The 14,848-nt window shown below is 52.3% G+C and overlaps 2 protein-coding genes across 4 annotated transcripts in view; one reads left to right on the plus strand and one right to left on the minus strand.

Annotated features, from left to right (window-relative positions):
* ATG4B (autophagy related 4B cysteine peptidase) overlaps positions 1-5,317 on the minus strand; it is a 37,070-nt gene extending 31,753 nt beyond the window's left edge. For 2 of the 3 annotated variants that reach the window (XM_017510724.2, XM_017510725.2), the window contains exon 1: positions 4,924-5,317. In XM_017510724.2, the coding sequence (XP_017366213.1) occupies positions 4,924-5,197 (274 nt within the window). In that variant the 5' untranslated portion in view covers positions 5,198-5,317. Of the gene's footprint in view, positions 1-4,788; positions 4,898-4,923 lie in introns of those variants that run through there. The other variant, XM_037732191.1, reaches the window with a different exon arrangement.
* An 85-nt stretch (positions 5,318-5,402) lies between these two features.
* THAP4 (THAP domain containing 4) overlaps positions 5,403-14,848 on the plus strand; it is a 45,895-nt gene continuing 36,449 nt past the window's right edge. The window contains exons 1-2 of the mRNA XM_017510722.2: positions 5,403-5,701; positions 8,757-9,916. Of these exons, the coding sequence (XP_017366211.1) occupies positions 5,625-5,701; positions 8,757-9,916 (1,237 nt within the window). The 5' untranslated portion in view covers positions 5,403-5,624. The remainder of the gene's footprint in view (positions 5,702-8,756; positions 9,917-14,848) is intronic.

Genomic DNA, 14,848 nt, shown 5'->3' on the forward strand with positions numbered 1-14,848 from the left:
GCAGATGGCATTTTAATATGGTAATTCCACTGGAAAAAAGCCCTGTGATTTAATATTATTAATTTGACAGGCAGAAATGTAGGGAACTGTACTGAATCAATTTAACCAACTTCTCTCCATTTAGTACCAATTACACTTCATTCAACCAGGGAGGACTACAAAAAATATCCAGCGAGTAGATCTAAGAGCTTGCTGTAAAGCACTTCATTTTGAAGACATCTTCCTAAAACATTTAGAGGTTTATTTTCCAAAAGATTTATATTTTATAAATTAAACAAAGGCTTCTTCTTTTCTTTTACAGAACTCTTACATTTAATATAACAGTTTGCATATGATTACTACTTTTTTTTTTTTTAGAATCCTTAAGAGTTTACGTGAGGATGCTAGTAGTTCAGTCCTGAATGAAAAGAGGAAAAGAGAGAAAAGAACTCCAAATTCAGCTACATCAGAAAACTAGAAAACACGGTTTTGGTGCACACACTGGGCAGAACGTGCACATTAAAACTCACTACCCTGCTGTGAGCAGCCTTTGCATTCATTACATGTTATGCTAACATACTGGATTTATGTTAAATTCCACAAACTGAATGTTTTTATAGAAGGTGAATGTGTAGGTTATTATTAATTCAAGCTCCGCTTTTCTGATTACCAACCACACGCCAGACACAAGTGACGCACTAGAAACACAAGCATAAGATACCAGCTCTATCCTCAAGGAATGGGCAGCATAGCTATTTAAGCGCTTGTACCTGCCAGTCCTCTGAGTGGGGAGTGTGATTTTAGGGTCAATGCTAGGGACTGGCGGAGAACACAGCCACACCATGGCCTGCCTGCCTGCCACCTTCCAGACCTCCCCACACCCACGGAGGCCCCTGGCCTCTTTTCTTTCTCACCCACACTCAGACCCTGGGTGACCTCATCTGATGTGACCTCCAGTGTATCCCCAGCCCAGGCTTATTCTTTTAGCTCCAAACCTGTAGACCCAAAAGCCCGCTGGGCATTGCTACAAGGATGTCTAATAGGCACCGCACATTCACACACATAAATCCAAACTCACGACAGAAAGCTTTCCACCAGACAGGACCTCCCCAAGTCCTCTTCATCTGAGTTTCTTGGCTCAGGCCATACCCTGTGGGGCCATCTTTAACTCCTCCCTCCCTACCCATCCCTCTCCCAACTTCCAATCTGTAAACAGATTCTATTGTCTCAACCTTCAAAACACATGCAGAAGTCCACCTCTTACCCACCAGGAGCTAAGCCACTGGCATCTCCTTGCTGGCTTGTTCAAGAGTCTCTTAGCTGGCCTCCCTGCCTCTGCCTTGCCCCTCCGGCAGTATATTCTCAAAAGAGATGCCAGAGCAAGGCTGTTAAACACAGCCTATCATGTTACTCCTCCCCTGGAACAAAACCTTCCGAAGGGTTGCCATCCTATTCAGAATAAACCCTTAAGTACTCACTACGACCTAGCAAGGCACCACCACTGAGCCCAAGTCACCTCTCTAGCCTCAGCTCCTGCCTCTCTCGCCGCCACCCGCTGCCCCCAAGCCACACCAGGCTCTTGCTACTCGCCCTTCCTCCTACACGGCTCTTTGGTCTTGGTCAGAACTGCACCTTCAGAGTGACAGCTTTCCTGGCCATCCTGACTACAATTTCAGTTCTCCTCATCCTGTCATCCTTGGTCCAAATCACTGTCCCCCAGCAGCCACAGACGTTGGGGCTAATGCTGGTCTCACGTCCAGAACGTCGGCTACCTCCGGCGGTTTTCATCCATGCTATTTACTTCTCTGGTCCTAGTGTCTACAGCAATGCCTAACACATACTTGGCAGTGAGCAATAAACAGCGTATTGAATGAATGACTACCAGGACAGAGAGAAACTATATTACACATGGTCGAGGAAGGCAGGATCTTCAAGAACTCCAGAGATCAAAGGAGGGTGGATCTTTTTTTTTTTTTGAAACGCAGTCTCGCTCTGTCACCACGCTTGAGTGCAACGGCACAATCTTGGCTCACTGCAACCTCTGCCTCCTGGGTTCAAGTGATTCTCCTGTCTCAGCCCCCTGAGTAGCTGGGACTACAGGTGCCCACCACCATGCCTGGCTCATTTTTGTATTTTTAGTAGAAACAGGGTTTCACCATGTTGGCTAGGATGGTCTCAATCTCCTGACCTCGTGATCCACCCACCTCAGCCTCCCAAAGTGTTGGTGTGAGCCACCGCACCTGGCCAGAGTGGATCATTAATCATCCCTGAAAGGAAATACAGCATCAGCTTAGAAGGAAAAGTCCCCATGATATCCTACAAACATCATATAAGTTTTTATCAGCATGAACAGAGACCTTTAAATGCAAACACCTTTTCTATTTTGATCCCACAAGCAGCAGCATCCAGTGTCCGTATCATCATGTCAATTTGGTTGTCAAGGAAAAATAAGAGATAAAAACAAAGTAACATCATGTAAGAACATAACTGTTCTCCTAACTTGATGATTTTCACATTTTAAGTCATATGACTGACACTAAACTGTGTATTTGACCTTAACCAAGTCTCTCACATAATACTCCAGCCTCAAGGTATCCAAATGATGGAGGCAGGAGGCAGACAAACACTAGGCAGACAGGGGCAGGAACCAGTGAAACCCAACCTTCATGCCACACTTTAAAGCTAAAGCCTGAAAGCCAATCTACGAGTCTCAGATAAATCCAAGGACTGGATTTAGAATCTCTCTTGCTTGTTTCCTCTCTTTCCCTTCATTCCGTTTCCCTCCCTTTCTCTCCTGCCCTTCCGTTTAAAAAATAATTTTTTTAAAAAAGAGAGAATCTCTCTTCCTGTTTGGTTGCACTTTCCTCTGATTAATCCCCACCCTTCACCTATTTTACACATACCTACCCTTCTTTAATTAGCTTATTACACTGTTGTCCCCACCTTTGAGTGATGACTTTATTTTAGCCTTTTTTGCATACCCACAAACCAATTGGCATACACTTCTCATTCTGGGCCCATAAAAGCCCTGGACTCAGCCGCCAAGAGAGACCACTCAACTCTGGGTAGAAGACCATCGCTGAGTCCCCTCTCTGCTATGAGCTGTTTCATCACTCAATAAAACTATTCTCCACCCTCTTTACCCTTCAATTGCCAGCATAATCTCATTCTTCTTGGATGTGGGACAAGAACTAGGGACCCAATACATGCAGGTACAAAGAAGGCTGTAACACTGTGGCCCTCTGCCCTCTGCTGGCAAATGGCAGCTGCCCCACATGACAGGAAGCAGCAATGGGAAGCAGCATCAGGGCAGAGGCAGCCCCAGAACTATAGGCTGGGACAGGGCAATGGGTGTGACACAGCTGTTGACACACCATAACATCCCCTCTTCTTGGGCTTCAGGGTTGCAAGCACCCCTACATGGATGCCATTGCCTTCCCCCTGTCTGGACACTGGAATCTACCGTCCCCTCGTCTGGACGCTGGAGTCCACTGGGAGAGTTGCTTGCCACATGTCCAGCTGTAAGCTCTGCAGAGCCCACACTCGGTTGCTGGTGCTTGGAACAGCTGGCAGGACCCTGCACTCACTCACTCTCACACCCACTCAGGCCAGGTGCTGAGCATGGAGTCATGGCGGCCATGGCATCCATGCCAGAGTGCAAACCAGGTGCCACCGGGCGGGTCAAGTAGACAGGGCATCTCCTGCGGCAAGCCTGGACCCAAGCAAGGCCTAGGCAGGCTATCACCAGCCGGAGGTCTCTAGCTGGCAAAGTGGCTGATAAAAATCCTGCATCGCAAATAACAACAGTAAAAAAAGTAAACAAATAGTACACAGCTGTAAATAGCACAACTGTGTCTGACAGTTATTTTAAAAACAAACTTCACAAGATCTACACCTGGTCAACATGCTTCTTAGGGAGTCAGGGCTCCAGCTTCCTCCAGCCACCTAACATATTTACGCGGTGAGCTGCTACAGACCATTTAAATAGATATTGGCCACACACATTAGAGTTTTCCAACTCAGATCTTGGTAAATTTACGTTGTAGCTGGCAGGAAAAATAAAAACAATGCCTTTCAGAATGACAGAATTAAACCAGATGAAAATCTTCCTTTACAGACGGGGGACACTTGATAGAAGGCAAATCAGTTCCCACAAAGGATGACAGGACTAAAGCTAGACCGCTACTGGGGAAGCGATGGGTTTCGTACTGACTTAATATATCTTGCCAAGCATAACAGGATAGGCAAAAACACCAACACTCCACACATACACACACACTCCCTCCCTCCCTCCCTCTCTCTCTCTCTCTACCCCCTCTCTCTTAGGACCCCAAGAAACTAAGACCGATGAGACAAATTTGCTGTTTCTCTTTCTCGTCACGGAAAAGAAGCCTGGAGGATCTACTGGTTACTAAATGGAAGACAAAAACAAAAACGATGCGTATACTGCGATGTACGCGGCATGTTTCTCGCCTCCAGCCAACCAGTAACTTCATAAAAGTTAGAGAGTTTCCACCCCTTCACGCTCAGCTGCGGGAAGGCTACGCTTTCACCCGCCGCTCGCGTCCCCGCCCGGACCGCGGCCGCCCCGTCCGCCACCGCGCTTCTGCCCGCCCGGCAGGCCCCGCCGCCCTCCACGGCCGACCTGGCGCAACGGCCTGTGCAGCCACAACCTCCGGAGCGTTCCGGACGGAAACGAAAAGCAGCAAAAAGCTCCAGCGCGACCGACGGCCGGATCTGCGGCGCCGTCCCCCTCCGCGCCCACCGCCCACCGCCCAACATCGCCCCACGCTCCCGCAGCGCCCGCACCCGTCGCTCTGGCCCAGCCTGACCCGCCCTGGCGTGCCCCAGGGCGAGTCGCGGCAGCTTCGCCCGAGGAGGGGAGGCCGAGGGCAAGACGAACATCATCTCCCGCGGAAAGGCCGGCCCCCGGCAACTTCTCACCTGCGTCCATCTTTCCTGTCCGGCCGCCTACTGACCTGAGCGGCGTCGCTCCGACGGGCCCGCAGCGCGACGCGGCGACGGGACGCCGCGGGGGCCAATCGGGGCGCGGGCGCAGGCGGCGAAGATGATACGGCGCGCGACCGGAAATACGCGGGAGCCGCCATTTTGGCGTACGGCCGGGCGGACGCGAGCCCCGGGGTGCCCCGTGGGTGGCGTGGGGACGTGTCGCGGGACGATGGCTCGCTCTGCTCTCCGACGGGACACTGCGTGCCATGGGTAGCGCTTTCTCCTCTTAGAAGACCCAGGAGCAGTTGTCGAGGCGGTAGAGGCGGGCTGGTTACCCGTCCGAGCAGCCATCTTGTAGTACGGACCTGCCCGGCGCGCCCATGTCGCCGTACGGAGTTGCCGAGCCCGGGCAACTCCCCCGCCCGCCTGCCCGCCTGCCGGCCGACGCTGCGAGGGTCCGCTTGCCCCCCGCTGGTCCCGAAGACGCCCGAGCGCGCGGCGGGAGAGGGCGCGGTGGGGGGCGGGGGCGGGACCGCGACGGGCGCTGAGCCGCCATCTTGCCGTACGGCGCGGACGCCGCGGGCCGGCCCACGTCCCGAGCCGTGTCGCCGCCGCGCTCCCTCCCTCGGGGCGGTCCGCGGGCGGGCGGGCGGCGAGGGCCGGGGCCTGGCGGCGCGGCTGGGCCGAGGCCCGAGATGGTGATCTGCTGTGCGGCCGTGAACTGCTCCAACCGGCAGGGCAAGGGCGAGAAGCGCGCCGTCTCCTTCCACAGGTACGCGGGCCCCGGGCCGCCACGCCCCCGCCCCGGCCCCACGGGGAAACTGAGGCCGCGCGGCCGGCCCGAGCGCAGGGGCCGGGGGGCGCGGGCCTTGGCGGCCGGGGCGCGGGGCGGGGTCGCGGGCGCTGTGTGACCTTGGCCCGGCCGCCGTCTCTGGGCCGGGTTCGGGCAGCGCGGCCGCCCCCACCCCGGCCGCCCGGGTCCGCCCTGCGCGCGATGGATCCGGCCGGCGCCGGGGCTTCAGACGCCGCACGTTCTAGAAGCTGGACCGGGGCCGCGACTGCTGCCTCTCGGGACCGCGGGCGGCCGGCCTCGATGTCTGCGAGCGGGAGCGGCGCGGCAGGCTGGCAGCCCCCGGGAGGGCTTTCCGGGACGCGGGTCCGCTCTGAGAGCCCCGGGCGGCCGGCCGGGGACCGCGTTCTTCCGCGCCCGGGGGCGCCTGGCCCGGGGCTCTCGGCCACTTCCCACGTGGGCCCCCGCGGCAGGGCCCAAACCCCCTTCAGGCCTTGTGGGTTCAGCCCATTTCAGTGAGATTTATGCGGATTACACGCGGGAGGCACCAGAACAGGGAACAGACTTTAAAAACCACTTTGCAGATGTTGCTTTTTTATGCTGCGTTGTGTTAAGTTTTAAAGACGGGAATGGCACGTGTTATTTATAGTGTTATTGAAAGTTCACGGTGTTCGCTGTACATCTGCAATCATTACAGTGTATCAGAAGAATTGGTAACGTTAGATTTCTTCACAAGCAGCCAGCACGCTTTCTTGACAATTTCTTTCAGAGCTTGTGTCCTAGAAGTTTTGTTACTGTTCTTGAAAAGGAGGCGACGTGTTGCAACGGTCTAACATGGTATAGGGGAAAGGGCAGCGAAATTGGGGGTGAGGGGCCTGTCTTTGGAGTTGGCCTCACAAAGCGTTCAGAAAGGCGGTTAGAAGGTCCTGTTGCTTCGTATGCCCCAGTTCATCCTGTTAGGGTTTGTCCTGGTCCACACTGGCCTCAGGTGGAGCAAATAGGAGTTAGAACTGATCTCTCCACCCCTCATGTGCACATTTGGGCGTGTTTTTTTTATTTTTTATTTTTTATTTTTTTTGAGATGGAGTCTCTGTCACCCAGGCTGGAGTGCAGTGGTGCGATCTTGGCTCACCACAACTTCCACCTTGTAGGTTCAAACGATTCCCCTGCTTCAGTCTCTCAAGTAACTGGGATTACAGGCACGTGTCACCACGGTCTAATTTTTTGTATTTTTAGTAGAGACAGGGTTTCGCCATATTGGTCTTGAACTTCTGACCTCAAGTGATCCGCCCACCTCAGCCTCCCAGTAGTGCTGGATTACAGGCGTGAGCCACCGTGCCCGGCCAGGCCTGTTTTCTTAAACACAGAACTTGCCTTAATGAAGAAATAGTTATGAAGAATCTTTATTAGGTAATAAAGAAGAAATGACTAAGTATCCTATTCAGTATCTTCCAGTGCTGCTTGTTTTTTTCCCCAAATTTTAAATTATGGTATAATACACATAACATGAAATTTACCATCCTAACTCTTTTTGGAGACAGAGCCCTACTCTGTCACCCAGGCTGGAGTGCATTGGTGTGATCAACCTCCTGGACCCAAGCGAAACTCCCACCTCAGCCTCCAGAGTACCTGTGATCACAGGCACGAGCTGCGGCTCCCAGCCGTTCCTAACCCTTTTTCAGTGCAGTCTGTAGCAGTAAATACTTTCACGTTGTTGTCACCATCCAGCTCCAGAATTATTCTTACTTTGTAAAGCCAAATCCCTGCACCCGTGAAACACTAACTCCCCAGTCCTCCTCTCCTTACGCTCTGGCAACCCCCATTTTCCTGTCTCTATGAATTTGATTAAGTACTTCATATGAGTGGTACCATGCAGTGTTTGACTTTTTGCAACCGGCTTTTTTTTTGGAGACAGAGTCTCTCTGTCACTCAGGCTGGAGTGCAGTGGCGCAATCTCAGCTGGCTTCAAACTCTGACTCCTGGGCTCAAGTGCTTCTCCCGCCTCAGCATCCCGAGTAACTAGGAGTATAGTGCCACCTCGCCTGGCTAATTTTTGTATTTTTAGTAGAGACAGGGCTTCACCATGTTGGCCAGGCTGGTCTCGAACTCCTGACCTCAGGTGATCCTCCCACCTCCGCCTCCAAAAGTGCTGGGATTACAGACTTGAGCCACTGCACCCAGCCACAGCTGGCTTTTTCATTCAGTATATTGTCGTCAAGGTTCATCTGGGTTGGTTGAGTTTTTTGAGGGGAGAGGACGGGGTCTCTCTCTGTTGCCCAGCCTGGGGAGCAGTGGTGCAATCCTAGGTCACTGTAACTTCGAATTCCTGGACTCAAAGAATTCTCAAGCCTCAGTCTCCCCAGTAGCTAGAACTGCAGGTGAGCATCACTGTGCCCTGCCCTGGGCTCGCCAACTTTTATAAGGAGCATTTTTACTCCTGGAGGTGGACATGCAGCAGGACCACAGAACCGCAGCTCTGGAGTCTTCTGGAGGGCTCCACATTCTCAGCTGCTTGCGCACAGCTAAGGCTGCCTCTGTGCTGTCCTGACCTCTCACGTTCCCATCTCTGTAGAAGCTGGCCCTGGCTTTAGCACCCAAAGTCTTACCTTCCAGGCAGGTCGGAGGGTTGGCTAGCAGTCAGCTTCTAGGGGCTATTTCCTGCTGTCCCGAGGCCATCGTAGACCTGTCTCTTGCATCCTATGTCCCCATCGGGCATGTACCACAGCCTGGGAGGAGTTAGTTACCTTCATTCCCATCTGCCCTGCAGACTGTAAGCTCCTTAAGGCTGGACAGTGGGTCTTTCAGATTTCTACTCCAGTAATAATTGCAGGTAGAAGATGTTCCTTAAATCTTTTTGAAGTAGTTTTTTTCTTTTTGTAAAACAATTGTAATAATTTTTTCTTTTCATGAGGTCCAATCAGCATTGAAGTATTTTTTTAAATGGGTGAAATCAGTACAGCTTTGAGTGTTTTACTTTTACAGTTGATCATTTTAAAGGGAGACATTATTTCTAACTACTTTGCCGTTTGTCTTGTAGGTTCCCCCTGAAGGACTCAAAACGTCTAATCCAATGGTTAAAAGCTGTTCAGAGGGATAACTGGACTCCCACTAAGTATTCATTTCTCTGTAGTGAGCATTTCACCAAAGACAGCTTCTCCAAGAGGCTGGAGGACCAGCACCGCCTGCTGAAGCCCACGGCTGTGCCATCCATCTTCCACCTGACCGAGAAGAAGAGGGGGGCTGGAGGCCATGGCCGCACCCGGAGAAAAGATGCCAGCAAGGCCACAGGGGGCGTGAGGGGACACTCGACTGCTGCCACTGGCAGAGGAGCGGGTTGGTCACCATCCTCAAGTGGAAACCCGATGGCCAAGCCAGAGTCCCGTAGGTTGAAGCGAGCTGCTCTGCAGGGTGAAGCCGCACCCAGGGCGGCCCGGGAGGCTGCCAGCCAGGAGCAGGCCCAGCAAGCCCTGGAACGAACTCCAGGAGACGGACGGGCCACCACGGTGGCAGGCAGCCAGGGAAAAGCAGAAGTGTCTGCCACAGATGCTGGCAAGGAGAGCCCCACCTCCTCCGTCGAAGGGGGTGTGGCAGATAAGAGTGGCATTTCCGTGGAGGACTTTACGCCCCCAGGATCTGGTGCGTGCAAATTTATCGGCTCGCTTCATTCATACAGTTTCTCCTCCAAGCACGCTCGAGAAAGGCCGTCTGTGCCACGAGAGCCCATTGACCGGAAGAGGCCGAAGAGAGATGTGGAGCCGAGCTGCAGTGGGAGCAGCTTGGGGCCCGACAAGGGCCTGGCCCAGAGTCCCCCCGGCTCGTCACTCACCGCGACACCGCAGAAGCCTTCCCAGAGCCCCTCCGCCCCTCCTGCCGACGTCACCCCGAAGCCAGCAACGGAAGCCGTGCAGAGCCAGCATAGCGACGCCAGCCCCATGTCCATCAACGAGGTCATCCTGTCGGCGTCGGGGGCCTGCAAGCTCATCGACTCACTGCACTCCTATTGCTTCTCCTCCCGGCAGAACAAGAGCCAGGTGTGCTGCCTGCGGGAGCAGGTGGAGAAGAAGAACGGGGAGCTGAAGAGCCTGCGGCAGAGGGTCAGCCGCTCCGACAGCCAAGTGCGGAAGCTCCAGGAGAAGCTGGACGAGCTGAGGAGAGTGAGCGTCCCCTACCCGAGTGGCCTGCTGTCGCCCAGCCGCGGTCAGTACCAGAGCGTCTCGTTCTGTGCTCTCTTGCCGCTAGGAGGGGTTTCTCTGCAAGGTGGCCCACGTCCCCTGAGCATTCCTGGGGGGTCTCGAGCTCCCTGCGCTCTCAGGAGGAAGTGCTGGTCATAGCCATACCTTGTGGACGAGGGAACCCAGGTTAGAAGGCAGGCCTCACTGCACCCGGTCCCACGAGGCATCTGTGTGTGTAGGGATGTAGCCTGTAAAGGGGGCAGGCAGCGTGCGTTAGCAGGGAGCACCGGAACAGCTCTGCAGAGAGTGCACAGGTCAAGGTGGCTTCTGTTTCATACCTTAACGCGACAGAAATTCCAGATGACTTAGGGGCTAAATGAAGAATGAGAGTAAACTCTCAAAAGAAGCAAATATCAGAAACTATTAAAATCATGAGGAATTCTTTCTGTTTACGTTCTGATGAATATTCTTGAAGTTAAATCATCATGAACATGAATAATTATTTTAACATCTATTCAATTAAAACATCTATTGAGGCCAGGCTTGGTGGCTCACACCTATAATCCCGGCACTTTGGTCGGCTGAGGTGGGCAGATCACTTGAGGTCAGCAGTTTGAGACCAGCCCGGCCAATATGGTGAAACCCCATCTCTACGAAAAACATACAAAAATTAGCTAGGTAGGGTGGTGCACGCCTGTAATCCCAGTTACTGGGGAGGCTGAGGTGGGTGGATCGCTTGAACCTGGGAGACAGAGGTTGCTGTGAGCCAAGATTGCACTACTTCACTCTGGCCTGGGTGACAGAGTAAGACTCTGTCTCAAAAAAAAAAAAAAAAAAAAAACAAACAAAACGATGGAAAAAAAAAAAAAAAAAAAGCCATACACATCTATTGAAATACAATACATTCTTAGCCAGGTGTGGTGGCGCGTGCCTGTAACCCCAGCTACGTGGGAGGTGAAGGCCAGAGAATAGCTTGGCCCTGGGAGGTGGAGGTAGTGGTGAGCCAAGATGGTACCACTGCGCTCTAGTGTGAGCGACAGAACACGATTCTGTCTCAAAAAAAAAAATACAGTACTTTCTCTGTTGCAAAAATTTAAACTGCAGAAATACAGACTAAAAAGTGGTAAAAATTTTCTTACGCATCTCCCAAGTTTTATTTCTTGTTGCTATTAAAAATTTGGTGTGTGAGGCAGGCACAGTGGCTCATGCCTATAATCCCAGCACTTCGGGAGGCTGAAGAGGGAAGATGATTTGAGTCAGGAGTTCAAACCAGCCTGGGCAACGTAGGGAGACCCCATCTCTGTAAATAATTTTAAAATAAGCCAGTATCGTGGTGCATGCCTGTGGTCCTAACTGCTTGGGAGACAGGCAGAAGGATAGCTTGAGCCTGGGAGGTGTTTGCAGTGAGCTGTGATCGCACTACTGCACTCCAGCCCAGGTCACAGTGAGACCCTGTCTCAAAACAAAAGTTTTCCTTTGTAATTTTTATATGTTTATTAGCTCTGTTTTCTGTTCCCTGCCCCCTCCATTTTACTGTTAAGTACTTCTTAAAATTGGTTTCTAGATGTTGTTTACATATGATGGATGGTTTCTTTTGCCTGTTGTGTACATAGGAAAACCATTTTCCTACCACATTGTTGATTTCACCTGGATCAGTGTTTGTCACTAAGTATACGGTAGACAAGGTTGCAGGGCTCCCTGATCCCCAGGGCAGCAGCCACTAGCATGACCAAAAAGCCCGTCACATGCATTTCCGATTGCCTCCTGGGGAGGGGCGTGCCACTGAATACCGTTGATCTAGATTTTCAGATCAAATCTAGATTTTTGGATTTTCAGGTTGAAATTGTATACTACTTTTCTCTTGGAATTTTACTTTTTTGGACATCATCTCACTCTTTTGCGCAGGCCGGAGTGCAGTGGTGACATCTCAGCTCACTGCAACCTCTGCCTCCCGGGTTCAAGCAATTCTGCCTCAGCCTCCGACCTAGCTGGGAGTACCGGCACTTCTCACCACACCTGACTACTTTTTGTGTTTTTAGTAGAGACGGGCTTTCTGCTACCATGCTGTCGACAGTGGGAGCCACTGTACCAGGCCATCTCTCGGAATTTTGAAGCTGTTTGTAGTTATCGGAGCTGATGTCGCTTTTCTTCTCTCTGTTCCTCTTGGTTAAACTTCCTGAAGTTTGTCGCCATTACAGGTTTTTCCAAACAGCCAGGCCTTCCTGTCTCTGAGTTGTTTATGCTCGTTAACCCTCACATCTTTTCACTTTCTTGGGTTTTTTCTTGTAGTTCTGGTTCCTGGCGTGTTCCTTAACCCGACAACGGAGACTGTGGCTCTTCTGTTCCTTGGCGACGTGCCATGGACCTGCCTCTCTCTGCTCTTGTTGCTGTTCATTTCTGAGTCGTTTGTAATTCCAGCCTTGATGCCCCCTTTAACCCTGTGGTTATTTAAAAGGGTATCAACAGATTTTTAAATGCACACAGATGGGGGTAGGGGAGCTAATTTTTTGTAGTTGTTTTAAAATTTGACTGCATTAAGGTGTAATGGTAAGGTTTCTGAAGGTGTTCCGCTTTTTGGAATCCTTTGAGACTTCACTGTGGCCAACACGGTCCCTTTCTGTGAATGTTGCAGTGTGGCCTGAGAAGAATGTGTCCTCACCACTCCTTGGTTACATTGTTATCACCCGCAGCGGGCACTTGCTTGCTTGTGTTGGTCAGCAGACCTGACTATTTCCTAGCTTCCTGTCAGGCCCTCGGTCGATGGTTTCTGAGAAGGGTAAGCCGGCCTCCCGCTGTGCCTCCAGAGGCGCCCATTCCTGCTCGGATGTCCAGGTTTTGCTTTTCAAATCAAGGCCATGCTGTTTATGCATAAGTGTTCCTGTTACCCGCATGAGAAGCCCCTTTTTGTCCTATTTAAAGTCTTATTTCTTCATCTCCTTATTTTCAGCCTTTTCATATTTTATGGTTATATTGTTAACTCAATCTAAAAGTCTTTTTATAGAGTAGTCATTTACAGTTGTGATTATTGATAAGCGGGAATTTGGGCCTATTTATTTTTTAATTTGTTAGGCTTTCTCACTGTTTTCTTACTATTATTCTAGGGGATATGTTTCCATTTTTTCTTTTATTTTTTAGAAACAGGGCTTTGCTCTGTCACCCAGGCTGGAGTGCAGTGATACTATCACGGCTCATTGCAGCCTTGACCTCTTCCTGGGCTCAAGTGATCCTCCCACTTCAGCCTCCCGAGTAGCTGGGACTGTAGGCGCATACCACCACATCTGGCTAATTTTAAAAATTTTGTAGCAATGGGGTCTTACTATGTTGCCCTGGCTGGTCTTGAACCCTTAGCTTCAAGTCATCCTCCCGTCTCAGCCTCCCAAAGCTCTGGGTTTACAATTGTGAGCCACTGTCCTTGGCCCATCTTCCAGTTTTAGAGACAGACATGGGAGCCCCTCTTTGTGTAACTGTTGAGCGCTGACGGGTCCTGTGTGCCACGCTCCCTGGATGGAGGCTGTATGTGCCACCCCAGTTCCAGGTGGTTCTCACTCCTCCCATCAAGCAACCGTAATTACTAGATTTAAGTATATATTTTACTGGTTACTTTATTGACTGTTATTTATTGCATCCAAGTTTCCCCTTCTTTCTGGCAGTATTTAATGACTTTTTTTTTTTTTTTTTTTTTTGTTAGAAATAAGACTTTATCACTCAGACTAGAGTTCAGTGGCATGATCTCGGCTCACTGCAGCCAGAACCTCCTGGGCTCAAGTGATCCTCCCACCTGAGCCTCCCGAGAGCTGGAACTGCAGGCATGTGCTGCCATGCCTGGCTAATTTTTTGTATTTTTTGGAGAGATGCCATGTTGCCCAGGTGAGCCATTGCACCAGCCTTGACTTTTTTTTAAAACAATTCATACTCCAATACAATTTTGAGGCGGTCGCTGGTGATTGTTGTGGCAGTCCCAGGGTGGATGGCGATGGCTGAGACTTTAGGGAGGGCGTGGCAGCGGTGGTGATGCTGGAGGACTGGCTGGGTTCGAGGGGTTGAGAAGCAAAAGAGCAGCAGGCCAGCTACAGGGATTGAGCCTGAGCACCTCAGGGTGCCACGCGGCAGAGGCTGGGGAGGACAGGAGAGAAGGGTGAGGAACAGTGTGAGTGATCTTGGGTACTGAGGCCGGTACCAGCCTCCTGGAGTTGGACAGGTGAGTGTGGGGATGGGGGAGCAGAGGTGTTCGAAGCCTTGGGGTTGAGTGTGGTTCTAGGCTGGGCTTCCGTGCCCTGGCCCAGGAGCAGGCCTTGCTGTGAGAGGAGCAGCTGAGGCAGGTACAGGGGAAGGCCAAGGGGGGCTGGATGCCCCCTGGGGGTAGTGGAGAGAAGGGGGGCTAGACCCCCCCACCTGCACCCCCTGCCCTGTAATGGAAAGAGGGAGACTAGACACACTCCCTGTGTGATGGAGAGAAGGGGGCCAGACGTGCCCCCAGGGGTGTTGGTGACTGAAATCCCACTGGAGAGGCTGGTGGAGCCCGGTGGAGAGGGGGCCAGTGATGAGGGGTCAGGGCCAGGTTTGGCAGTGCAGGGGAGCGGGGCAAGCAGACCGGAGCCAGAGGGAGTGTGGCTCCAGGGAGAGTGTGTCAGTGGGGAGGGCCGTGCCGTGGGGAGGGCTGTTCGGGGCTGGGTCTTGGAGAGCAGGGACAGGCAGGCAGAGTGTGCCGTGGGGAGGGCTGTGCAGGGCTGGGTACTGGAGAGCAGGGACAGGCGGGGGGGAGAGTGTGTCAGTGGGGAGGGCTGTGCAGGGGTGGGTCCTGGAGAGCAGGGACAGGCAGGGAGAGTGTGTCAGTGGGGAGGGCTGTGCGGAGCTTGGCCCTGGAGAGCAGGGACAGGCGGGGAGAGTGTGCCGTGGGGAGGGCCGTGCGGGGCTGGGTACTAGAGAGCAGGGACAGGCGGGGAGAGTGTGCCGTGGG

The sequence above is a fragment of the Cebus imitator genome, unplaced genomic scaffold (assembly GCF_001604975.1).
Source record: "Cebus imitator isolate Cc_AM_T3 unplaced genomic scaffold, Cebus_imitator-1.0 Scaffold443, whole genome shotgun sequence".
Taxonomy (NCBI): Eukaryota; Metazoa; Chordata; class Mammalia; order Primates; family Cebidae; genus Cebus; species Cebus imitator.